This window comes from Anomaloglossus baeobatrachus, chromosome 7, assembly GCF_048569485.1.
Source record: "Anomaloglossus baeobatrachus isolate aAnoBae1 chromosome 7, aAnoBae1.hap1, whole genome shotgun sequence".
Lineage (NCBI taxonomy): Eukaryota > Metazoa > Chordata > Amphibia > Anura > Aromobatidae > Anomaloglossus > Anomaloglossus baeobatrachus.
The window spans coordinates 179494424-179520721 of NC_134359.1; the positions used below are offsets into that span (position 1 = coordinate 179494424).

At 46.3% G+C, this 26298-nt stretch overlaps 1 protein-coding gene across 5 annotated transcripts in view; it reads left to right on the forward strand.

The window, feature by feature from the left end:
* PFKL (phosphofructokinase, liver type) overlaps positions 1–25499 on the forward strand; it is a 300427-nt gene extending 274928 nt beyond the window's left edge. For 4 of the 5 annotated variants that reach the window (XM_075317820.1, XM_075317822.1, XM_075317818.1 and 1 more), the window contains 4 exons: positions 665–776; positions 13084–13183; positions 22781–22886; positions 24427–25499. In XM_075317820.1, the coding sequence (XP_075173935.1) occupies positions 665–776; positions 13084–13183; positions 22781–22886; positions 24427–24574 (466 nt within the window). In that variant the 3' untranslated portion in view covers positions 24575–25499. Of the gene's footprint in view, positions 1–664; positions 777–13083; positions 13184–16132; positions 16374–22780; positions 22887–24426 lie in introns of those variants that run through there. The other variant, XM_075317821.1, reaches the window with a different exon arrangement.
* Positions 25500–26298: the final 799 nt, after the last annotated feature.

Consider the following 26298-nt stretch of genomic DNA (forward strand, 5'->3'; position numbering starts at 1 on the left):
CTGCAGCTGCTAGGAGCCGGGCTGCCTGCTCCCTGCACACGTAACCAACGTAAACATCTGGTAACTAAGAAAAGCGCTTTGCTTGGTTACCCGATATTTACCTTGGTTACGAGTGTCTGCAGCTCTCAGGCGGGGGAGAGAGAGGAGAGGGAGAGAGAGAGGGAGGGGGAGAGAGGGAGGGGGAGAGAGAGAGACTGATCACCCGAGGCTAGTTTCTGTGCATGTTCAGTAGAGCAAGCAGGATCCTGTCTATCAGCATGCCAGTGTTCATATGCGTTTGCATGCAGTATAGTCAGGATCCAGCAATTTGCAGTATTTGGACGCAGCTCAAAAACGCTACAAGTAGCATTTTTGAAAAATGTTAATAAATTGCAAGTCGCTAGATCCTCACTATAAGGCACGCAAACGCATGTGAACGCATGTTGACGCGAGTCCATTGCAAATGCATTGAAATGAAAACGCATTTGCACTGGATCCGTTTTTGCGTTAAAAAAACGTTCAGGACGCATGTTAAAAAAACGTAGTGTGAAAGCAGCCTTAGATCCATGTGTAATATTTGGCATTCGCGTAACGAGCAATATCTGAAAATGCCGGAGACACTTTTACGTTTTTGGTTTTTTTTTAAAGGAATTTAGAGAAAGTAACCATACTGTGTATTCTGCAGGAATGAAAAAAGCCATGGCTTCTATACCACAGAATTTCTGTACAATCTGTACTCGGCTGAAGGAAATGGCATTTTTGACTGTCGTACAAATGTTCTTGGACACTTGCAGCAGGTTAGTAAAATTGTGCCACTGAACTTTGTCATTATTAAGCCCCCGTCACATTTAACGACTTACCAGCGATCCCGAAAACGATGTGACCTGATAGGGATCGCTGGTAAGTCGCTGGTGAGATGTCACACAGTCAGATCTTACCAACAACGCAGTAACGATCAGCGACCTGTATAACGATCTCGGCGGGCATTGGAACTGTGTTAGGAGGTTGTTGGTAGGCGTCAAACACAGCGATGCGTCCTGCCCAGCAGGACATCGCCTTTGAAGAAAATGGTCCTAACCATTCATCAACGACTAGCGATCTCACAGTAGGGGCCTGATCGCTGGTAGGTGTCACACATAACGAGATCGCTGCTGCGGTGACGCAGCAACAATCTAGTTAGCGATCTCGTTAGCGATCTCGTTGTGTGTGACGGGGCCTTTAGGATCAAATCCATTTTAGTATCTTATATACCATTTGGCAATGGTAGAAATCTTGGTGTAACATATTTTTATATATGAATGTAGCTTGGACAGATATTAGAATCTAGCTTTATACTGGTCCTGTGTGCCCATTATTTACATAGTTACATAGTTACTAAGGTTGAAAAAAGACCTAGGTCCATCTAGTTCAACCTTCCTCCACCAGTTCTACACCTGGTCACCAAGTCATTTATAACCAACAATGTTTTGTGTACTGAGGAAATCATCCAGCCCTTTCTTAAAAGCTGTTATAGTATCTGCCATTACTACCTCTTGTGGTAGGGCATTCCACAGTCTGACTGCTCTAACTGTAAAGAACCCTTTCCTATTTAGCTGTCGGAATCGCTTTTCTTCCACTCGCAGTGAGTGTCCCCTGGTCCTTAGTATTGTCTTTGGAAGAAATAAGTCATGTGCCAGTCCTTTATATTGACCACACATGTATTTATACATATAAATGAGATCTCCTCTGAGACGTCTTTTTTCTAAGCTAAACAGATCTAATTTTTTCAACCTGTCATCATATGGGAGGCCTTCCATTCCTTGTAGTAGTCTAGTTGCCCTCCTTTGAACTAACTTCTGAATGTCCTTTTTAAAATATGGAGCCCAAAACTGGATCCCATATTCCAGATGTGGCCTTACAAGTGATTTATAGAGGGGTAAGAATACATTGGTATCACAGGATCTAATCTCTCTTTTTATACACCCTAAAATCTTGTTTGCTTTAGCAGCTGCTGCTTGACATTGAGTGCTGCTGCTCAGCTTATTTGTAATGAGAATATCCAAGTCCTTCTCCTGATCTGTAGTCCCAAGTTTACTTCCATTTAATGTATACGCAGTTATAGGATTACTACGTCCTAGGTGCATTACTTTACATTTATCAACATTAAATCTTATTTGCCAAGTATCTGCCCATTCTGACATCTTATCCAGATCTTTTTGTAATATTGTACTATCAAGGTCAGTTTTTAATATCCTACATAGTTTGGTGTCATCAGCAAAGACTGACACTTTACTATCAATCCCATCCACAAGGTCATTAATAAAGAGATTAAAAAGAATTGGTCCTAGCATAGATCCCTGCGGCACCCCACTGCTGACTATAGCCCATTTAGAGAATGTACCATTTATGACTACTCTTTGTTTCCTATCTTTTAGCCATTTCCTTACCCAGTTGCATATAGTTTCTTCGGCGCTCCATTGGGAGACCCAGACGATTGGGTGTATAGCTACTGCCTCCGGAGGCCACACAAAGTATTACACTAAAAAGTGTAAGGCCCCTCCCCTTCTGCATATACACCCCCCGTGGGATCACGGGCTCTCAGTTTTCATGCTTTGTGCGAAGGAGGTCAGACATCCACGCATAGCTCCACTGTTTTTAGTCAGCAGCAGCTGCTGACTATGTCGGTTGGAAGAAAAGTGGGCGGTGTTTGTTAAGGTTGAGGTACCCATTGCGGGTACGGAGGCTGGAGCCCACATGCTGCTTTCCTTCCCCATCCCCCCTCAGGGCTCTGGTGAAGTGGGATCTTACCGGTCTCCAGGCACTGAGACCGGGCTCCATCCACACACCCGGAGAACCTGCTGGATATGGAGCTGGATATCGTCAGGGACAGGGCCCTGCTACATTAAGGTACTCTGTGTCCCCGTACACATCGCGCACACACACGCCAGCATTGCTGGGAGTGCTAGTGCGCCGGGGACAACAGCGCGGAGCGCTTGTGCTATTATTCACTGCAGCTTAGCTGAGTGAATTTATGTATTAGAAACTGCCGCGCCGGCCGCTGCGGGGTGTTTTACACTGTGGCGCGGCTGGGACTTCTGGTGCGCCGGGGACTTCCGCGCTGGCCGTGCACATAGGACGGCCGCGCTTATACTCGAGTCCCCGGCTTTGCGGCCTAGTTTTCGCTTCGTTCCCGCCCCCAGCCCTGCCAGTCAGGAGAGGGGCGGGACGCTGTACAGAAAGTCAGCGCCGAGAGCTGGAGTCTGCTTTGCATTCTCCAGCCCCCTTCACTGGACACAGTGGGACGCCAGTTTCCCGCTCTTGTCTGGGGCACGCCCACGGCCCGCCCCTCTTCACAGGACGCCGGCAGCCATTCCTGCACGCAGTCTGGACTGGAGAAGGGAGACAAGCTCTGGGCAACCAGTCACAGGATTCGGGCAACCACATACCCGCTTTTGTGCGGGTGGTAAGCGGCACCTGAAGTGCTGACCCCACTAATGTCATTTGTACATTTGTACTTTATGCCTAGATGGCTAGACTACAGCAGCAAAAAAGCAAGGGTGCTAGGGCACAGGCTTTCTAGGCTGCTTGTATTGCATGTGCTGAAGTGTTCATTTGTACTTCATGCTGGTATGCTATACACTGCACTGTACGGTCGCTATTCTTGGCTATATACTCCTAGATGGCTAGACAACAGCAGCAAAAAAGCAAGGGTGCTAAGGCACAGGTTTTCTATGCTGCTTGTACTGCATGTGCTGAAGTGTTCATTTGTATTTTCTGCTTGTATGCTATACATTGCACTGTACGGTCGCTATTCTTGGCTATATACTTCTAGATGGCTAGACAACAGCAGCAAAAAAGCAAGGGTGCCAAGGCACAGGCTTTCTATGCTGCTTGTACTGCACGTGATACTGTTCCACACGGCAGGTTCCACTGTCCCCATTGTGTGCAATACTCCCCTGTATCACTTGGTCAGCCGGGGTCTCTGCTAGAGGTGGCCAAAGGAACCACCGGTGAACCCTGTCCAGGGACAGGGACGGAGTTGCAGTTTCGGCTGATAGATTGTCTATGACTGTGACTAACATCTTAGAGACTTTGCAGTCCAGACGGACCATGGGCAATGTTGATACAATGCTCCCTGGCCACCCTCATTTGGAACAAATCAGTGCTCCGGGGGGGTCCCATGCATCCCAGGGCGCAGGCTCTGACACGGACGACAGTCCCAGACAGCCTAAGCGAGCTCGCTGGGAGCGGCACTCGGCTTCATCACTGGTTAGGGTCCCAGCAGGACTCTCTGTATGATGAGGCAGACGTAGCTGATCAGGACTCTGATCCTGAGACCGCTCTCAATCCGGATACACCGGATGGTGACGCCATGGTGAATGATCTTCTAGCATCCATCAATGGAATGTTGGCTATTTCTCCCTCAGCTCCTCCGGTGGAGGAGTCAGCTTCACAGCAGGAGAAATCCCTTTTCAGTATCTCAAGCGTATATTGAGTACTTTTCTGGCCACTCTGACTTCAGAGAAGCAATCCGGAAACACCACACTTATCCAGATAAGCGTTCTCCAATCGTATTAAGGATACACGTTATCCTTTTTCCCCCTGACGTGGTCAAGCGCTGGACCCAGTGTCCAAAGGTGGATTCCCCAATCTCCAGGCTTGCGGCTAGATCCATAGTTGCAGTGGAAGATGGGACTTCACTTAAAGATGCCATTGACAGACAGATGGTCCTCTGGTTGAATTCTGTCTATGAAGCTATCGGCGTGTCGGTTGCTCCGGCATTCGCAGCCGTATGGGCATTCCAAGCTATTTCAGCTGGTCTTGCGCACGTGGACACTGTCACATGTACATCTGTGCCACAGATGGCGTCCTTAACCTCGCAATGTCTGCATTGCGACTTCCGCTATTAATGCTGTCCTGCACTACGAGCCGTACGTCAGTGGCGTCCGCCAACTCCGTGGTTTTACTCAGAGCCTTGTGGTTGAGGGACTGGAATGCAGATTCTGCTTCCAAAAAAGTGCTTAACCAGTTTGCCATTATCTGGTGGCAGACTGTTTGGTGAGCGATTGGATGATATCATTAAACAGTCCAAGGGTAAGGACTCTCCCTTACACCAGCCCAGATCAAACAACACCCAACAGGTTTCGGTCCTTCCCAGGCTCGGGCAGGTCCCAATTGTCCTCGTCCAAAAGGACTCAAAAGGCTCAGAGAGGCGCAGATTCCTGGCGGGCTCAATCACGCCCAAGGAAGGCAGCCGGAGGAACCGCTACCAAGGCGGTTTCCTCATGACGTTCAGCCCTCTCTCTCCGCATCCGCGGTCGGTGGCAGACTCTCCCGCTTTGGCGACATTTAGCTGCCACAGGTCAAAGACCGGTGGGTGAGAGACATTTTGTCTCACGTGTACAGGATAGAGGTCTGTTCTCGTCCTCCGGCTAGATCTTCAGAAATTCCTCACCTCCCGACCGAGCCGATGCTCTTCTGCAGGCAGAAGGAGTGGTAATCCCTGTTCCTCCTCAGGAACAAGATACGGTTTTTACTCCAATCTGGTTGTGGTGCCAAAAAAAGGACGGCTCTTCCGTTCCGTTCTAGACCTAAAACTGCTCAAAAAAGCAGTGTAAACCAGGCGGTTCCGGATGGAATCCCTCCGCTCCGTCATTGCCTCAAGGTCTCAAGGAGATTTCCTAGCATCAAGAGACATCAGGATGCTTATCTCCACGTGCCGATTGCTCCAGAGCACCAGCGTTTGCTGCGATTCGTTATAGAAGACGAGCATCTTCAGTTCGTAGACCTGCCCTTAGGTCTGGCGACAGCCCCACGGGTTTTCACCAAGGTCATGGCAGCAGTGGTAGCAGTCCTGCACTCTCAGGGTCACTCTGTGATCCCTTACTTGGACGATCTACTTGTCAAGGCACCCTCTCAAGAGGCATGCCAACACAGCCTGAACGTGGCGCTGGAGACTCTCCAGTTTCGGGTGGATCATAAACCTTTCAAAGTTAAATCTGACACCGACCCAATCGCTGACATATCTTGGCATGGAGCTTCACACTCTCTCAGCGATAGTGCAGCTCCCGCTGGACATACAGCGTTCACTACAGACGGGGGTGCAGTCTCTCCTTCAAGGCCAGTCACACCCCTTAAGGCGCCTCATGCAGAGGCAGTCCCTTTCGCGCAGTTTCATCTGCGTCCACTTCTATAGGACATTCTTCGCCAATGGGATGGGAAATCGACGTCCTTAGACAGGAACGTACCCCTTTCTCAGACGGGCAAGGACTCTCTTCAGAGGAGTCCACCCTTCAGATCAATGTTCTGGAAATCTGGGCAGGGTATCTTGCCCTGCAAGCCTTCCAGCAGAGGCTGGAAGGCAAACAGATCCGAATTCAGTCGCACAACTTCACAGCGGTGGCATACATCAACCACCAAGGCGGAACACGCAGCCGGCAAGCCTCCCAGGAAGTCCGGCGGATTCTGATGAGGGTGGAAGACAGAGCATACACCATATCCGCAGTTCACATCCCGGGCGTAGAAAACTGGGAAGCAGACTTCCTCAGTCGCCAGGGCATGGACGCAGGGGAATGGTCTCGGCACCCGGACGGGTTTCAAGAAATCTGTAGCCGCTGGGGGAGGCCGGACGTCGACCTAATGGCGTCTCGGCACAACAACAAGGGCCCGATTTTCATGGCGCGGTCTCACGATCAAAGAGCTCTGGCGGCAGGCGCCTTAGTTCAGGATTGGTCGCAGTTCCAGCTACCCTATGTGTTTCCCCCTCTGGCACTGTTGCCCAGAGGGCTACGCAAGATCAGCTCCGATTGCCGCCGCGTCATCCTCGCGCCCCAGACTGGCCGAGGAGGTCGTGGTACCCGCATCTGTGGCATCTCACGGTTGGCCAACCGTGGGCACTACCAGACCGGCCAGACTTACTGTCCCAAGGGCCGTTTTTTCCATCTGAATTCTACGGCCCTGAACCTGACTGTGTGGCCATTGAGTCCTGGATCCTAGCGTCTTCAGGATTATCTCAAGACGTCATTGCCACCATGAGACGGGCTAGGAAGCCGACGTCTGCCAAGATCTACCACAAGACGTGGAAGATATTCTTATCTTAGTGCTCTGCTCAGGGAGTGTCTCCCTGGACATTTGCATTGCCTACTTTTCCTTCCTTCCTGCAATCTGGTTTGGGAAAAGGTTTGTCGCTCGGCTCCCTTAACGGACGAGTCCCAGCGCTGTCTGTATTCTTTCAGAAGCGCATAGTACGACTTCCTTAGGTACGCACGTTCCTGCAGGGGGTTTGTCACATTGTCCCTCCGTACAAGAGGCCGTTAGACCCATGGGATCTGAACAGGGTACTAATTGCTCTCCAGGAGCCGCCCTTTGAGCCTCTGAGGGATGTTTCACTTTCTCGACTTTCACAGAAAGTGGCCTTTTTGGTAGCGGTCACGTCTCTTCAGAGAGTGTCCGGGCTAGCAGCGCGGTCATCCAAAGCTCCCTTCCTGGTGTTTCACCAAGACAAGGTAGTGCTGCGCCTGATTCCGGGGTTTCTCCCTAAGGTGGTATCCCCCTTTCATCTCAATCAGGATATCTCCTTACCTTCCTTTTGTCCTCATCCAGTTCAGCGATATGAATTGGATTTGCATTTGTTGGTTCTGATGAGAGCGCTCAGAATCTACATTTCCCGCACGGCGCCCCTGCGCCGCTCGGATGCACTCTTTGTACTTGTCGCTGGTCAGCGCAAAGGGTCGCAGGCTTCCAAATCCACCCTGGCTCGATGGATCAAGGAACCAATCCTTGAAGCCTACCGTTCTGCTGGGCTTCCGGTTCCATCAGGGCTGAAGGCCCATTCTACCAGAGCCGTGAGTGCGTCCTGGGCATTACGGCACCAGGCTAAGGCTCAGCAGGTGTGCCAAGCAGCTACCTGGTCGAGTCTGCACACTTTCACCAAGCATTATCAGGTGCATGCCTACGCTTAGGCGGATGCCAGCCTAGGTAGAAGAGTCCTGCAGGCGGCGGTTGCCTCCATGTAGGGAAGGGCTGTTTTACGGCCCTAACTTGAGGTATTAATTTACCCACCCAGGGACTGCTTTTGGACGTCCCAATCGTCTGGGTCTCCCAATGGAGCGCTGAAGAAGAAGGGAATTTTGTTACTTACCGTAAATTCCTTTTCTTCTAGCTCCAATTGGGAGACCCAGCACCCACCCTTTTTCCTTCGGGATTTTTTTTGGTTTTTCGGGTACACATGTTGTTCATGTTGAATGGTTTCAGTTCTCCGATGTTCCTTCGGATTGAATTTGTTTAACCAGTTATTGGCTTTCCTCCTTCTTGCTTTTGCACTAAAACTGAGAGCCTGTGATCCCACGGGGGGTGTATATGCAGAAGGGGAGGGGCCTTACACTTTTTAGTGTAATACTTTGTGTGGCCTCCGGAGGCAGTAGCTATACACCCAATCGTCTGGGTCTCCCAATTGGAGCTAGAAGAAAAGGAATTTACGGTAAGTAACAAAATTCCCTTCTTCCCCTAGTCCTTGCTTCTGGAGCTTTAGTATAAGGCTATTATGTGGTACAGTATCAAATGCCTTTGCAAAGTCCAAATAAATCACATCAGCTGCATTACCAATATCCAGGTTTGCACTTACCCCCTCATAGAACCCCAACAGGTTGGTTAGACACAACTTATCTTTTATGAATCCATGCTGTCTGTCAGTTATTATATTATTTTTTGCAACATATTTTTGCATGTCAACCCTTAAAATGCCCTCAAAAACTTTGCATACTACTGATGTCAGACTTACTGGACGGTAGTTGCCTGGATCTACCCTCTTACCTTTCTTAAATATCGGTACCACATCAGCAATCCTCCAATCCTGAGGCACCAACCCTGTTACAAGCGAGTCTAAAAAGATGAGATACAGCGGTCTGTCAATTACAGAGCTCAATTCCCTCAATATTCGTGGATGAATGTCATCTGGCCCTGGGGATTTGTCAATGTTTAATTTACTCAGACGTAGGCATACTTCTTCTTGTGTTAAATTAATTATATCTGGTGGGGAACTTTGATTTTTCACTTGTTGAATGATCCCTGGTACAGTCAGTTCCTTGGTGAACACAGATGAGAAATGCCTATTTAATATCTCAGTCTTTTGTTTGTCCTCTATAACTAACTTATTATATTTTAAGGGGCCAATACTATGCTTTGTTTTCCTTTTGGCATTAATGTATTTATAAAAGATTTTGGGATTTATTTTAATGTCATTGGCGATTTTTGTTTCAGTAGCTAGTTTTGCTTGTTTGATTTCTTTTTTTGCATTTCCTATTGATATCTTTATACTCCTAAAATGCTATTTCTGTATTCTCAGCCTTCAAGATTTTAAACGCCCTTTGTTTTTGTTTTATTATACTTTTGTACAGTCTTATTTATCCATAGTGGTTTCTTTTTATTCCAGGACATTTTATTACCAGAGGGTATACGTTTTTTACAGGACTCTAGCAGTATATCCTTAAACTTTCCCCATTTATGTTCAGTATCCCCAGTTACCATGACTTTGTCCCAATCTACACATTTAAGCTCTTCCCTCAATTTGTTGAAATCAGCTTTCCTAAAATTCCAGGTTTTAGCATTTCCCCTTTGAAATGTTCTATTGAATATTACATTGAAGCTTACCATATTATGATCGCTGGTGCCCAAGTGCTCCCGAACCTGTAGATCTGAAATTGTCTCCGGTCTATTTGACAGGACCAGATCTAGGAAATTATCTCCCCTGGTTGGTTCATCTACCATCTGAGAGAGGAAATGGTCTTGAATGGTAGATAAGAATTTACAGCTTTTAGCACAACCAGAAGATTCTATGTCCCACTGTATGTCTGGATAGTTGAAATCCCCCATAATAAGAACCCGATTATTATTATTAGCTGCCTTTTCAATTTGTTCCAGCATTTCACCCTCTATTTGTTCAGGTATGTTAGGAGGCTTATAGCAAACTCCAATTAGCATTTTTTCTATTAATTCCCTCCCCATGTACATTTACCCATACTGACTCTACATTGTTGCAGTTCACCGCAATGTCATCATTCAACACAGGTTTTAGGTTAGATTTGATAAATATACACACCCCACCACCTTTTTTGTCTTTCCTGTCCCTCCTAAATGTACTATAACCCTGTATGTTTGTCACCCAGTCATGGCTTTCATCCAGCCAGGTTTCCGTAATGCCCACCACATCATAATCCATGGTTGACATAAGAGTCTCCAATTCATTCATTTTGTTTGCAAGACTTCTTGCATTTGCCAGTAGACATTTACCGTATTTTTCGCTTTATAAGACGCACTTTTCCTCCCAAAAATTTGGGAGGAACATGGGGGGTGCGTCTTATAAAGCGGTACCCGGGGGGGGGGGGTGTCCTGTCTGAGGCGATCGGGCGGCCGGGTGCCTGTGGCTGCATGCAAGCAGCCGGGTACCTGTGCTTGCGTGCGGTGGCAGCCGGGTACCCGTGGCTGTGTGCGGGCGGCAGCGGGTGCTGTGTGGGGTCGGCAGCCGGGTACCCGTGCTTGCATGCGTTGGCAGCCGGGTACCCATGGCTGTGTGCGGGCAGCAGCCGGGTGCTGTGTGCGAGCGGCAGTCGGGTGCCCGTGCGGGCGGGAGCCGGCTGCCGCTTTCACACAGGCACCCGGCTGCCGCCCTCACACAGCCATGGGTACCCGGCTGCCACCACATGCAAGCACAGGTACCCGGCGGCTTGTACGCAGGGTGGGCGGGCAGCCTGCTGGCTGCCACTCTGTGCATGCGGTGCGGGCGGCAGTCGGGTGCAGCAAGTTACCAGTTGTCCGCGGTCCCACTTTCAAATGATGGCGCCGGTGGAGCTCTTGGATGAGAGCTCCATCTGCGCATGCGCTGCTCCGGGAGTCAGCGCGTGCGCAGATGGAGCCCTTGGATGAGAGCTCCATCTGCGTATGCGTCGCTCCGGGCGCCATTACTTGAATCGGGACCGCGGACACACTCCACCACTGAGCACTCCCTGCCGCTCCCACCACTGAGCCGTCGCCGCCGCTGACACCACTGAGCCGGGACCGCGGACACACTCCACCACTGAGCAGTCCCTGCCGCTGCCACCACTGAGCCGTCGCCGCCACTCCCACCACTGAGCCGTCGCCGCCGCTGCCACCACTGAGCCGGGACCGCGGACACACTCCACCACTGAGCAGTCCCTGCCGCTGCCACCACTGAGCCGTCGCCGCCGCTCCCACCACTGAGCCGTCGCCGCCGCTGCCACCACTGAGCCGGGACCGCGGACACACTCCACCACTGAGCAGTCCCTGCCGCTGCCACCACTGAGCAGTCGCCACCGCTCCCACCACTGAGCCGCCGCCACCACTGAACCGGGACCGCGGACACTCACTGCACCGGCCTGCTGCACGGCTCACTCGCCACGGCTGCTGCCGCCACCACGGACCCCACGGCTCCTGCCACCGCGGACACCACCGCGCCTGCAACCACAGACGCCACGGCACCTGCAACCACGGACCCCGCTGCCACTGACCCGCCGCGCCTGCCAGCACAACCTGTGCCTCCTGTGACCCCGCTTCACCACCACTGCTGCCCCCCTCCGGTAAGAGAACACCGGAGCATAAGACGGACCCCATTTTTCTTTTTTTTACCTTTTTTTATGTCTAAGTTTGGGGTGCGTCTTATATTCCGGTGCGTCTTATAAAGCGAAAAATACGGTAATCCTATTAACACCTTTATTACTCCTAGCCTCCCTATGTTCCTTGCATGTCCCATCCCCCCCTAATCCTTCATTGACCCCTACCGTCTCCCTGTCTCTATCTGCTCTATCTATCCCCTTTTTTGCTCCACTTCCCTCCCTCCAGATCCTAGTTTAAAAGCTCCTCCATCCTTCTGACCATTTTTTCCCCCAGCACAGCTGCACCTTCCCCATTGAGGTGCAGCCCATCCCTACTGTAGAGCCTGTAGCCGACTGAGAAGTCAGCCCAGTTCTCCATGAACCCGAACCCTTCCTTCCTGCACCAATTTCTAAGCCACGTGTTTATCTCCCTAAGCTCCCGCTGTCTTTCTAGTGACGCTCGTGGCACCTGTAGTATTTCTGAAAACACCACCTTGGAGGTCCTGGACTTCAGCTTCTCTCCTAGTTCCCTGTAATCATTTTTAAGGACCTTCCACCTGCCTCTAACTTTGTCATTAGTACCAATGTGCACCATGACCGCTGGGGTTTCCCCAGCCCCACCCAGCAATCTGTCTATCCGATCCGCAATATGCCGAACCCGAGCACCCGGCAGACAACATACTGTTCGGCATTCACGGTCTCGGTGACAGATGACCCTGTGTGTCCGCCTAATTATAGAGTCCCCTACCACCAACATCTGTCTGGGCTTTTCTGCACTCCTATTTCCCTCCTTCCTACAGCAGTTGTTTTCCTGGTTGCTAGGAGCAATGTCCTGCTGTAGTGACCCTAGTCCTGGCCCTTCATTCCTAATATCAGCCAAACAGGCATATTTACTTGGTTGCGTCTGTTCAGGACTAGGCTCCCTGACACTTTTCCCCCTACCTCTTCTTCTAACTGTTACCCAACTACCTACCTCTGGGTCCTGATCTTCTCCACCTCCACCCTCCATATCACTGGCCCCAGTCAGAGAAAGCTCAGTGAGCTCTAAACTCCTCTCCAGGTTTGCAATGCCCCTGAGTGTTGCAAGCTGCTTATTTAGATCAGTTACCTTGGCTTCCAAATATGCAACATGCTTGCATCGAGTGCAGACATATTCACCCTCAAACGGCTGCTCAAGGCATGCAAACATCTGACAAGATACACACCTGGTAGCATTGTCCATGGAGCACCTATTAAATGGGGATAAACGTTAAAGTAGAAAAACAGAAAAAAACCCAATGGGAAACGTATAAGGATAAATTCAAACTATGTTCTTGTGTCAAACTATGTAATTGTATTTAAACTATGCCACACTTATCTTCAAACCCCGCACACTTTACTTCAGTACCTCGCACGCTCAGTACCTCGCTTGCTCTGGCTGGTTTATATAGTTCTACAAGAACTTCCAGAAGCTGGCCACAAATGACACTTTATCATCCAATTTGTCTTTAACAATGTAGTCTTTTTTCCTGTAATACAGGGTGGTGCACCAACCCCTTTTGATCGCAATTATGGGACAAAACTTGGAGTCAAGGCTATGTTGTGGATTTCGGAAAAACTTAGAGAATCTTATCGAAGGGGTAAGTTAACAAGAATCCCATTTTTAGTTCTATTGCTGTTACAGTGGTACCTCGCTTAACGAGTAACCCTCTTAACGAGAATTTCGCTTAACAAGCAAAGCTATCTGTAAATTTGTAACCCGCTTTACGAGAAAGCTTAGCTGTACGAGCGAAATTCTCACCGCACACACTTCTGGTTTCGTCCATCCACCACACTCTGACCCGCACTTGCAGTCCACACAAAAACACACATGTACGCACAAACACACACACGCACGCACACACATACAGTATCATGCTCACCTTACCTTCCGTTCCACCGCTGGTCTCATGGTTCTTGTAGTTCCCGAGTACATCGCGACGTCCTCGCGGCGAACTACAAGACCCAGGAGGCTTGCGATGGAGCGGAAGGTATGGTGGGCATATAATATAACATAATATGTTTACCTTTCGTTTCCTCGCCGGCCTCCTGGGTGCTGTAGTTCGCCGCTGCGCTCCAGTCCACGCTGTGTATCTGCATCCATAGCGACGAGGAAGGAACTTCCTGTCACCGCTGAAAGGCAGAGCGCTGGCCAATCAGAGGCAAGCGGCTCTGCCTTTGACGTCAGCGCTCTGGCCGGGAAGTTCCTGCCTCGTCGTTATGGTAACGCGATACACAGCCCGGCCCCGTACCAGAGAACAGCAAGTCCCAGCAGACCGTCGATGGAACGGAAGGTAAGGTGAGCATATAATGTGTGTGTTTGTGTGAGTTTGTGTGTGTTTGTGTGTGTGGTTGTGCGTGTTTGTGCATGTGTGGAATGACAGAATAGGGGACATTTTAGAAGTTGTGGAACGGATCGTCAGCATTGCAATGATTTCCTTTGGGAAACCTTGCTCTGCTGAACGAGTACCTTGATTAACAACACAGGCAGATCTCACCAGGAACCAGTGACCAGCCCCCAGCGCCGTGTGGAAGCGATGATGCGCTTGGTAACTAAGGTAAATATCGGGTAACCAACCCGATATTTACCTTGGTTACCAGCGCACACCGCTTAGCGCTGGCTCCCTGCACACCTAGCCACAGTACACATCGGGTTAATTACCCGATGTGTACTCTGCTACGTCTGCAGGCAGCAGGGAGCCGGCTTCTGCGGACGCTGGTAACCACGGTAAACATCGGGTAACCAAGAAGCCCTTACCTTGGTTACCCGATATTTACCTTCGTTACCAGCGTCCGCCGCTCTCACACTGCCAGTGCCTGCTGTTCCCTGCACTCCTAGCGACAGTACACATCGGGTTAATTACCCGATGTGTACTGTGGCTACGTGTGCAGAGAGCAGGGAGCCGGCACTGACAGCTGAGAGCGGCGGACGCTGGTAATGAAGGTAAATATCGGGTAACCAAGGTAAGGGCTTCTTGGTTACCCGATGTTTACCGCGGTTACCAGCGTCCGCAGAAGCCGGCTCCTGCTGCCTGCACATTTAGTAGTTGCTCTGTCGCTGTCACACACAGCGATGTGTGCTTCACAGCGGGAGAGCAACAACTAAAAAATGGCCCTGGACATTCAGCAACAACCAACGACCTCACAGCAGGGGCCAGGTTGTTGCTGGATGTCACACACAGCAACATCGCTAGCAACGTCACAAAAGTTGTTCCTTAGCAGCGATGTTGCTAGCGATGTTGCTTAGTGTGACGTGGCCTTAACCTTCCCTGCGCTTCCAATTGTTACAGGTCATAGTATTTTACGTCCCGTAAATTAGGTCTTTTTAAAGGTTTGTTGGATAAGTCAATCTGTTCACTCTGTAGTGCAACTTCTGTGACTGCAATTACATGGACAGTTTTCATTCCAGTAATGTGCTGATACAAAAGAGTCAAAATAAGAATGTAAATGGTTCAATTATTGAGAAATAACGTCAAACATTACATTCATGGCGCACATGAATATTACTGCCACTGTGCTTTTTATATGAACGATTACGATGATGTTTGTTAAAGGGAATCTATCACTAGAGTTTTGCTCCCCATCTGAGAGCAGCATAATGTAGAGCCAGAGAACCTGATTCCAGTGATGTGTCACTTACTGAGCTGTTTGCTGTCATTTTGATAAAATTAGTGTTTTCTCTGCTGCAGATCTAGCAATTATACAGAGCTCATTAATATGCTGTACTACCTGGCAGCACGACAAGTAGTCCTCTAATGATAATCTACTGCTGATTAAACAGTGATTTTATCAAAACTACAATAAGCAGCCCAGTAAGTGACACATCACTGGAATCAGGATTTCTGCTCCAACGTTATGCTGCTCTCAGATTAGGCAGCAAAAACCTGTTGATGGATTCCCTTTAAAGAGGTGGTTTGAAAGTAACATTTATTTTAATCCTAAATGTCTGTTGGTTCATACAGTAGACTATTACTTCTGTTGTGTTTAAAGCACCACTCCAGCAATTATTTTTTCTTTCAGTGCTGAAGTGGTAGTTTTAAATATAAGTCCCCAGACTTATATTCGCCCTCTGGCATCTTCACGTTTTTTCAGTCTTGCTCCACTCCCTCAGCGCCATCTTGTGCTCGTAACATTCCACTGTCTGGAAATCAGAAGTTATGTCACAAGCGCTTAATACAAGTCTATGAAAGCCAGAACAAGGATCTCATAGACTTGTATTGAGTTGTGACCTCCAGCTTGCTCGGTGAAACAATGTGGAGCATACGGCAGGTTACAAACTGCCTGAGACTGTCCGGCGCGATGCTGAAAACAGATAAAGATACCAGTGGCTGAGTATGAGACAGGGAGCAGGGAACTAAGATTTAAAGCACTACTTCAGCGGTGAAAGAAAAAAATGCTGGAGTGATACTTTAATTTCTCTTTAGTTTTCCTACTTTTTTTGTAAAAAAAAAAAATAAAAAAGGGAACATTTCTAAGAAATGATGCCATGTTTAGGAAAGTCTCATGTCTTTAATGATTCTCTTGATGGACATTAATTTCTTCTTGTTCAGGATTGTCTGTGTTTTGAATTACAACTTGGGCATTTCCCAAATGAAGAACACAAGACATTTGATCCCTATGTATGGGCAAAATGTGGACATACTCACCGAAGAAAACTAATTCTTATTATAATGGCTTGGTTTATAAACTAGAGCACAATTCTGTCTGTCCTATCAACATATTTTGGATTACTTTAATGTCAACCAGACTTCCATATTTTCCTCTACCAAGCCCTACCTCTATATAACCATTGTGAGTACTCTGCATGGGATGAGTAGTGGCTGCATTTAGGAAAACAATGTGACGTCACTCTGCTTGTTATCCATTAGGAGCTCAGTTATTTGGCTTATGAACACTATTGCTGGTATGGCTTTTCTAGGACATGATCATTTCATTTACTCTAGTTAAATTACCGTATTTTTCGCTTTATTAGACGGACCTGATTATAAGACACACCCCCAAATTTGGTGAAGGAAAAGAGAATTTTTTTTTTAATGTTAAATGGGGTGCATCTTATAATGCCAGTGTCCGTCTAAGAAATCATATAGGGTATATGTCCCTCATAGCCCCCCATCCTAAAATTAGCCCCCTTAATCTGGATATGGCCCCCTTATATTGAATATAGCCCCCTTGTGCTGGCACACGTTCCCCTGTGCTGCCTATGGCCCCCTATGGATTGCACACATTCCCCTGTGCTGCCTATGGCCCCCTATGGATTGCCCATATTCCCCTGTGCTGCCTATGGCCCCCTATGGATTGCATACGTTCCCCTGTGTTGCCTATGACCCCCTATGGATTGCACACGTTCCCCTGTGCTGCCTATGGCCCCCTATGGATTGCACACATTTCCCTGTGCTGCCTATGGCCCCTTATGGATTGCATACGTTCCCCTGTGTTGCCCATGGCCCCTTATGGATTGCACACATTCCCCTGTGCTGCCTATGGCCCCCTATGGATTGCATACGTTCCCCTGTGTTGCCTATGGCCCCCTATGGATTGCACACGTTCCCCTGTGCTGCCTATGGCCCCCTATGGATTGCACACATTTCCCTGTGCTGCCTATGGCCCCCTATGGATTGCACACGTTCCTGTGCTGCCTATGGCCCCCTATGGATTGCACACATTCCCCTGTGCTGCCTATGGCCCCCTATGGATTGCACACGTTCCCCTGTGCTGCCTATGGCCCCCTATGGATTGCACACATTCCCCTGTGCTGCCTATGGCCCCCTATGGATTGCACACATTCCCCTGTGCTGCCTATGGCCCCCTATGGATTGCCCATATTACCCTGTGCTGCCTATGTACCCCCTATTGATTGCATACGTTCCCCTGTGTTGCCTATGGCCCCCTATTAATTGCACACGTTCCCCTGTGCTGCCTATGGCCCCCTATGGATTGCACACGTTCCCCTGTGCTGCCTATGGCCCCCTATGGATTGCACACGTTCCCCTGTGCTGCCTATGGCCCCCTATGGATTGCACACATTCCCCTGTGCTGCCTATTGCCCCCTATGGATTGCACACATTCCCCTGTGCTGCCTATGGCCCCCTATGGATTGCCCATATTACCCTGTGCTGCCTATGTACCCCCTATTGATTGCATACATTCCCCTGTGTTGCCTATGGCCCCCTATGGATTGCATACGTTCCCCTGTGCTGCCTATGGCCCCCTATGGATTGCACACGTTCCCCTGTGCTGCCTATGGCCCCCTATGGATTGCACACGTTCCCCTGTGCTGCCTATGGCCCCCTATGGATTGCATACGTTCCCCTGTGTTGCCTATGGCCTCCTATGGATTGCATACGTTCCCCTGTGCTGCCTATGGCCCCCTATGGATTGCTCACATTCCCCTGTGTTAGATATCGCCCCCAGGCTGCTGCCCATAGTAAAATAAAACACTCTTTCCTTACCTCCTCCAGCGCTGATCTCCCTCTTGTCTCCCTCCGTGCTTCTGTTCCTCCACTACCTGGTTCTTGGTGCCGGTCATGTGATCGGCACAGCACAGTGATATCTCTGCGTGATTGATCACAGTGGAAGCAGGGACACTGGTAGAAACTCTGGAGGGGGTAAGTAAAGCTTTTTTATTTTAGGATGAGCAGCAGTATGGGGGCCATATCTAACACAGGTGGGCATGTGCGATCACAGTGGGACGCAGGCTCATATAATATGCACCGCTCCCCCAGCCCATCACTGCGGTGCGGTTTCAGCACCATGGTGATGGACTGGGGCTGTGTATATTATATGAGCGGGAGAAGGAGATGTAACGCTGCTGCCCGCAGCGTTCACCTGCCCCCAGCAGCGCTCCAGAGCTGCCTCCACCTCCCCTGCTGTGTGTAAATATACCCCCCCGTATATTCTGCTTATAAGACGCACTCCCTACTTTCCCCCAAAATTTGGGGGAACAAAAGTACGTCTTATAAAGCGAAAAATACGGTAAGTCAAATATGTAAGTATGTTATCGTGATAAGGCATTCAGGCTGTCAATCGCTTAGATGCTGTGTATTAACAATGGGGGCTGATGCAGTATACTGGATATTGTGCATGTCATATCTACCACATGGACTATGATTATATTGTTGCATAAACCTGTCTGTGTATAGGTATATATGTGTGTATGTATGTGTATATATACACTACTTGCGATAAATTAGGGATATTTGGCTTCCAGTGGAAATTTCAGGATGATCCTAAAATGCAGTGTAAGCTTTTCAGGTGAACTTAATGTCCTTCTCTAATCTTGTGAATGCATGTGTCCAACTATTCAGTGTTTACTTTTTGCACAACTTTCTGTTCTCAAACAAGGAGCTTAATGGCAAAATACACAACAGGTGTATAAATCGCCATATAAATTTCAGGGTTAAATTAAAATTGGTATTCATCCTCATAATGCTGTTCACATGTTGACAAAATGAGACCAAGACCACACCTAACAATTGAATTGATCAACTGTACCTCCTCATTATTATTATTATTTTCTATTATTATTATAGCGCCAATTATTCCATGGCGCTTTACATGTGAAAAGGGGATACACATAGTAGGGACAAGTACAATAATCATAAACAATACAAGGTACAGACAGGTACAGGAGGATAGAGGACCCTGCCTGTGAGGGCTCATGGTCTACCATTACAAAGCTTCAAGCAGGATGTTCTCAGATGAAAGTGGCCACTCAGCTTAAAGCGAACCAATCACCAGGATTTTCCTATATAAACTAAAGCCAGTGCTATACTGGCACTATCATGCTGATACTATACATACCTTTAGTTTTTAGCTCGGAGGTATAGTTTTTGAAATACAGGCAAGTAAAGTTACAGAAATGTACAGCTTTTTGATTGGCAGCAGCTGCTAAATAGCTAATATATGGGTAGGGTTTTGCCATCTATTCCCACCCCTTCCTGGCCTCTGTAGATGTTAGACTGTATAGGCTGCATTTCTAACACACCGCTATCTACAGAGGCCAGGCAGCAGACAGGGGCAGGAATAGATAGCAAAACCCGACATATTAGGTATTCGGCAGATACTGCCAAACAAAAGCTGTACATTTCTGTAACTTTACTTGCCTGTATTTCAAAAACGATTCATCTGAGCTGACAACTAAAGGTATGTATAGAATCAGCATGATAGCATCAGCATAGCACTGGCTTTAGTTTATATAGGAAAATCCTGGTGATTGGTTTGCTTTAAAGTGTCACAGAGTGTCATCAGCAAGTTGCAACAGAGATACAGAGAGACTGGACAAATTCTAGAATGGCCACATCCCACACTGATAACTGCTTCATTGTGAACAATACCCTTCAAAATCGAATTATGAATTCCACATAACTAGGCACATTTAAGGGAGGTTGGAGGCACCCAAGTGTCACGTCAGACCATTTGAAACTGTTAACAAATGCGTGCTAGACGACCTGCATGGGTACTTGACCACAGCAACAGGCCCAATCGTCATTGTCTGGCATGGGCCAGTAAGCATTCAAGATGAACGAGGGACCAGTGGGCCTCTGTGCTGTTTACTGATGAAAGTTGTTCAATGCTGAGCAGAAATTATGGCCGCCGCATCAGCGTTGTCACTAGACCAACCTTTGGTAGTGGTGTTAGTGTAGACAGGTGTCTAGTTAATACTTGTCCTTGTGAATAGTACAGTGACAAGCCCCTACAACTTGAATGACATTAATCCAATTGTTGTACCTCTGCATGAAAAACAAGCCTAGTTTCATCTTCATGGGCAACAATGCTCCAGCTCATCAAGGTTGCATCATTAGGGAACGGCTGCTGGAGACTGGGATACCTCCAATGGAGTGGCCTGCACTTTCTCCAGACCTGCATCCAAGAGAAAACCTATTGGATCAGCTAAGTCACCGTGTAGAGGCTTGTAACTCTGGATCCTAGAACCTCAATGACCTGAGGGTCGCCCTTCAAGTAGAGTGGGATGCCATGCCTTACCAGACATTGATATTTTCTTGGGGGTATACCCACCGCTGTTGTTGCCTGCAGTTTCAGTAAATAGTTTGAGATAAGAAAATAACCGTTACATGCGTCTACTTTGATGCCCTGCTTTCATGATAAAATATCACTGTAGGGTGAACATTATACTTTTTCCATAAATATCACCTGAAAGCCAAATATCCCTAACATTTTGGGAGGTGTGTGTGTATGTATATTTATTTACAATATTCTTGCATTTGTATATATTCAGAGCTATCAATGCGAAATTGTCTTGTGCTTAAAGTAGCCTTTTTTTTTCTCTCCTCTCCCTGTTCTAAATGGTTATAGAAAAAGGTAAATGTCTGTCAAATATATCAATTTACCATTTCATCTCATTTACTAATCTATTCCATGCAACAGCAATGGTGTAAAAGGTGACCGTTTCCATCCATTGCAGCCGGACACCTTTGTTTTAGTCCTTTTGCTAAGCATGCCACTTGTTTTACATTGGTTAAGCAGACAATTTCCACTAAAAAGATGTAAAACAAATATAATGTGTGACTTCTGAAACGATTTATAGATTTGGAATGTGGGCTAACGCCCTGATGGGTCAGTCCAGCCAACTTCAGTGGTTACATCACCAATCCAATAACCCCTTCACGATTGTCCGATTTTGCGCTTTCCATTTTTCTTTTTCGCCATTTTTTATCTGAGAGACATAACTTTTTTATTTTTCAGTCCATATGGTCATATGGTCATGTCATGGCTTGTTTTCTGTGGAACGAGCTGTACTTTTAAATGAATCCAAGCATTTTACCATATAGTGTACTGGAAAACGGCAAAAAAAACAAATGCAGAAAAATTGCAAAAAAAGTGCAATTGCACTATTGGTTTTGAAATATTTTATTCAGTGTTCACTATATGGTAAAACTGATGTGTCGCTGTAATGCCTCAGGTCGGTGCGAGTTCGTAGCCACCAAACGTGAATAAGTTTACTTTTATCTAAGGAATTAAAAAAAAAATCTGACGTTTGTCCGAAAAAGTGGTATACGTTTTGGCCCATTTTCCACGACCCTTAAGGCCACTTTACACACGGAGATAAATCTTTGGCAGATCTGTGGTTGCAGTGAAATCAAGGACATATTATTCCATTTGTACACAGCCACAAACCTGGCACTGATTGTCCACAATTTCACTGCAGCCACAGATCTGCCAAAGATTTATCTCTGTGTGTAAAGTGGCCTTTAGGGTTCTCATGTTTTGGGATCTATGGCTCAGTGATGGCTTATTTTTTGCTGACGTTTTTCACTGAACCATTTTTGCGCAGATGCTACGTTTTGATCACCTGTTATTGCATTTTTCAGAAAATTTGTGGCAACCAAAAAACCCCCCGTAATTTTGGCATTTGGAATTTTTTTGCCGCTACGTTTACCGATCAGATTAATTGATTTTATATTTTGATAGATCGGGTGTTTCTGAATGTGGCGATACCAAATATGTGTGTATATTTTTTTTTAACCCTTTCATTTTCAATAGGGCGAAAGGGAAGTGATTTGACCTTTTTAGTTTGTTTTTTTTTTTATTTTTTCAAAACATTTTTTAAACTTTTTTTTTAAACTTTTTTTTTTATTTTACTTGGTCCCCTATAGGACTATAAAGATCAGCAGTCTGATTGCTCATTTATTTCTCCCGATCAGAGCAGTATTGCACCTCCAACCGGGAGAAATGATCAGCTCTTGTAACAGCCAGTACTCGGCTGTTTGTTTACAGGACCTTAGTCATGTGAGCACAGGCATCATCACATGACCCTGTGCTACCATGACACCACCAGAAGTCACATGATCACGTCACGTGACTTCCGGTATCAGCCTGTAAGTAAAGTTTCAGCATGAATGCTTTAATAATGGCACTGTCACTTATTGACAGAGCCATTTAAGGGGTTAAAAGGCATGGTCGGATAACGATTCCGCTTGTGCCTGGCAGGAACACATGTCAGCTGTATAAATCAGCTGAGATATACGCCGATCTTCCCCGACTGCCAGCAGCAGCCATGGGGCATTAACACTATAACCGCTAGGACTTAATTTTACTGCCCGTGGTCGTTAAGGGGTTAATATGTATCTGATGCCTATTAGGGAATGTCTTCTAATACAACTACTAAATGTCAGTACAGCAGCTCCAAAGTTTTAATTGATAGGTTATTTTTAATTGCTTCTTTTTTTTATTTCTTTAAGGTCGTGTATTTGCAAATTCTCTGGACACAGCCTGTGTAATAGGTCTTAGGAAGAAAGTTGTAGCACTTACATCGGTTTGTGATCTGAAAAAAATAACTGACTTTGAGTAAGTTTCCATAACTAAGTAAGGGAGTAGAATTTTTCTATAAATGTCTGTCTTTCTCTAGTCAATGTTCCCTTTTCGGGCTAGTAGTTTTCTAGTAGGGCTCACAATCTAATAGGAAATTATAGGTTTCAGCTCACCCGTGTGATGTCCTTCAGGCTGGGATGGATGCCCGTAGTCCCCCGGACAGGCAGGTCCGTAATCCAAGGCAACAGCAGAAAAAGAGGGATGGGACTCAGCACCAATTCTGTATAATACAACTTGGAATCTTTATTTTTAAAAGTTAAAACGATCACAGGTCATCCAGAGAAAACGCCATGCGGCTTGCCATGCAGCTTGACGCGTTTCGGACGGAAAGGGGGAGTTAAAACCAGTTTTTAATCATAAGGCTTATGATTAAGGACTGGTTTTAACTCCCCCTCTCTGTCCGAAACGCGTCAAGACGCATGGCAAGCCGCATGGAGTTTTCTCTGGATGACCTGTGATCGTTTTAACTTTTGAAAATAAAGATTCCAAGTTTTATTATACAGAATTGGTGCTGAGTCCCATCCCTCTTTTTCTGCTGTTGCTCACAATCTAATATCTTTATCTCAGACACACAAACTGGGCCTGGCTGTATTAAAATGAAGTTAATATGAGTATGTTTTGTAGTATAGGAGAAAACTGAGAACCAAGAGGTCAAGTTAAAGGGAACTTGTCAGTTGATTCATGCTTCTCAAGCCATAGTCTGCATGAATCAAAGCCTGGCTGCATTGTTCATAGATTAATCATTCGGCCGGGGATCATAGTGAGAATTGAGATTAGTTTGTCGCTGCTCCAGGCCATGAATTTCCCACACTACTTTATTTAATTGACAGGTCTTTACCATATGTACGTAAAGAGAGACCTCTCAATCAAATAGTGGTATGGAAAGAAACTGGCCTGGGGAGGCACTGGACTAATCTCGTCTCTCCCTATAGTCCCAGGCTGGATCTTTAATCTATGGCCCCAATTCATCGTCAGTATTGCAGATGGGAGCGTGGTGGATTCAGACACTCCTGATTTTTTGAGGCACATACCTTTTCATGCATCTGGAGCATCTGACGAATGACGTTCTCTGTGTGACATGCCAGACATTTTTCTCTATTCAGGGATTTGCGTGAGATTTCTGGCTTGGTGAACACCACAGATCATCATGAATTAAATAAGAGGCTGTGTCACTTCCCTGCTGTGCCCCCATTCACCTCCAACTCCACCCATTTTTGTAGAGCTGAGAGAAATTGTCTTGAAAATTCCAAAAGTTGCTAAAATTTTGATGCAAAGTTTATACCACTTTTTTGGTGTGAAAGCATTGATAATTGGGGTCAGTGGAGCATTTAAAAAAAAAATTACCTGGCTTCAATTGGGCAGCCAAACTTTGATTTATGTTGCCCGTGGTTTTGACGACCTCAATCAACTGACAAGTTCCCTTTAGATACCATATTTAAAATCTTGTATATAGCATTATATATTTATTTGCATTGTGCTTTAAATTAATGTGTATTCTTTGAATTTTATCATCTAGACACAGGATGCCAAAAGAACAGTGGTGGCTGAACTTGCGCCTGATGCTCAAGATGCTAGCTAACTATCAAATCAGCTTAACCGAATACGTCTCCGGAAAGATCGAACATGTAACACGCAGGACCCTGAGCATTGATAAAGGCATTTGATTTGTCTTGATACATTGTGATATTCTTGTACCCCGATAAGATATAAAAATATGAATGTAACACAATGATTGCTATGACTAACACCTTGTATTAAACCCACTATAACATATCAGTGTTTTTAATGTTACCTCAGCCCCTTGATTTCAATTACATACTGCCGACCTGCTTTACTTTTCAGCACAGACAGGAGGGATTTTATAGTGATGAGAAATAAGTGGAGCCCTGACATGAGTGAAGAATATGCTCTAGCATATAAAGCTAGTATCTATATAAGAAATGTGTTTTATTCTTAAAGGGAACTTGAAAACTTAAACACTATTTACCTGCAGACATATGGTAATCAGCAAGAAAAAAATATTTTAAACCGATTCAGCCGGCTTATTGGAAGAGCAGCTCCAGGGGAAAAATGAAGTTCTATTCTCCCAGCAGCCACTCACCTATTCTTGGGGGCTGTAACAGTCACCAATCACTGTACAGAGAGCGTGCTGTGATCACGCCCACCACTCCTTGACTGACAGCTTGCTCAGAACATATGCTGCACACACATGCTGCTGAGCTGGCTTTCAGTCTTCGGAGTGATTACAGTGCCCTCACTGTGTAGTGAGTGGTGACTGTCTCAGGTCCCTGAACTGCACTGATGACTTCAGCAAGCAGCTACAGGGAGACTGTAACTTAGTTTTCTCCCTGTATCCACTCTTTCAATAATCCAGCCAAAAAGGCTTACAACTCTATTCACCTGCAGTGGACCACTGTATCTGTAGGTACATAGGGGTTGTTGTTTTTTTGGGGGGGGTTTTTGTTAACCGTTTCCTCCTAAATCTAAACAATGATTTAAATTCTTTAATGAGAAAATATCTTGAATGGACAAATTGTTTAAATATAAAAAAAAAATAAAGATATGAATAAAGGCAAGTACAGAAACTTATATGAATCATGTTTTTTTATTTTTATTATTTTGGTGTAAGCTTTGCTAAAGAGAGCCTGTCATCACTATTTTTAATGTTAACCTTTTCGCACCAGAGCCGGTTTTCACCTTCATGACCCTGCCAATTTTTTTAAACTCTGACCAGTGTGACTTTATGAAGTAATAACTCTGGAACGCTTCAATGACATGAAATTAGTGATTCTGAGATTGTTTTTATGACATATTCTACTTCATCTTAGTGGTACATTTTTGTCAATATTATTTATTTATGAAAAAAATCAAACATTTGACAGGTTTCAAAGTTGTGCAATTTTTGAACTTTTTGAACTTTTAATTGTTATAATCTTAAAGCAGTTAGTTATAGTACACAAAATCGTTAATAACATTTACCACAATCTACTTTACATTAGCACTATTTTTTAAATATATATTTTTTTTGTTTTGAAGTTAGAAGGGTTAAAAGTCTGAGCAATTTCTCTTTATTTCAACAAAATTTGCAAAACCAATTTTTTTAGGGACCACATCACATTTGAAGTGACTTTGAGGAGCCCAAGTGACAGAAAATACTCAAAAGTGACACCATTCTAAAAACTGCTCAAAATCACACACAAGAAGTGTATTAACCCATTAAATGCTTCACAGGAACTAAAGCAATGTGGAAGGAAATAAAAGAAAAGTTTACTTTTTCCAACAAAAAGTTTACTGTAGCCCAAATTTTTCCTTTTCACAAGACTAACAGGAGAAAATGGAGCATACATTTTGTGGTGCAATTACTTCTGAGTAAGTGCGATACTCCATG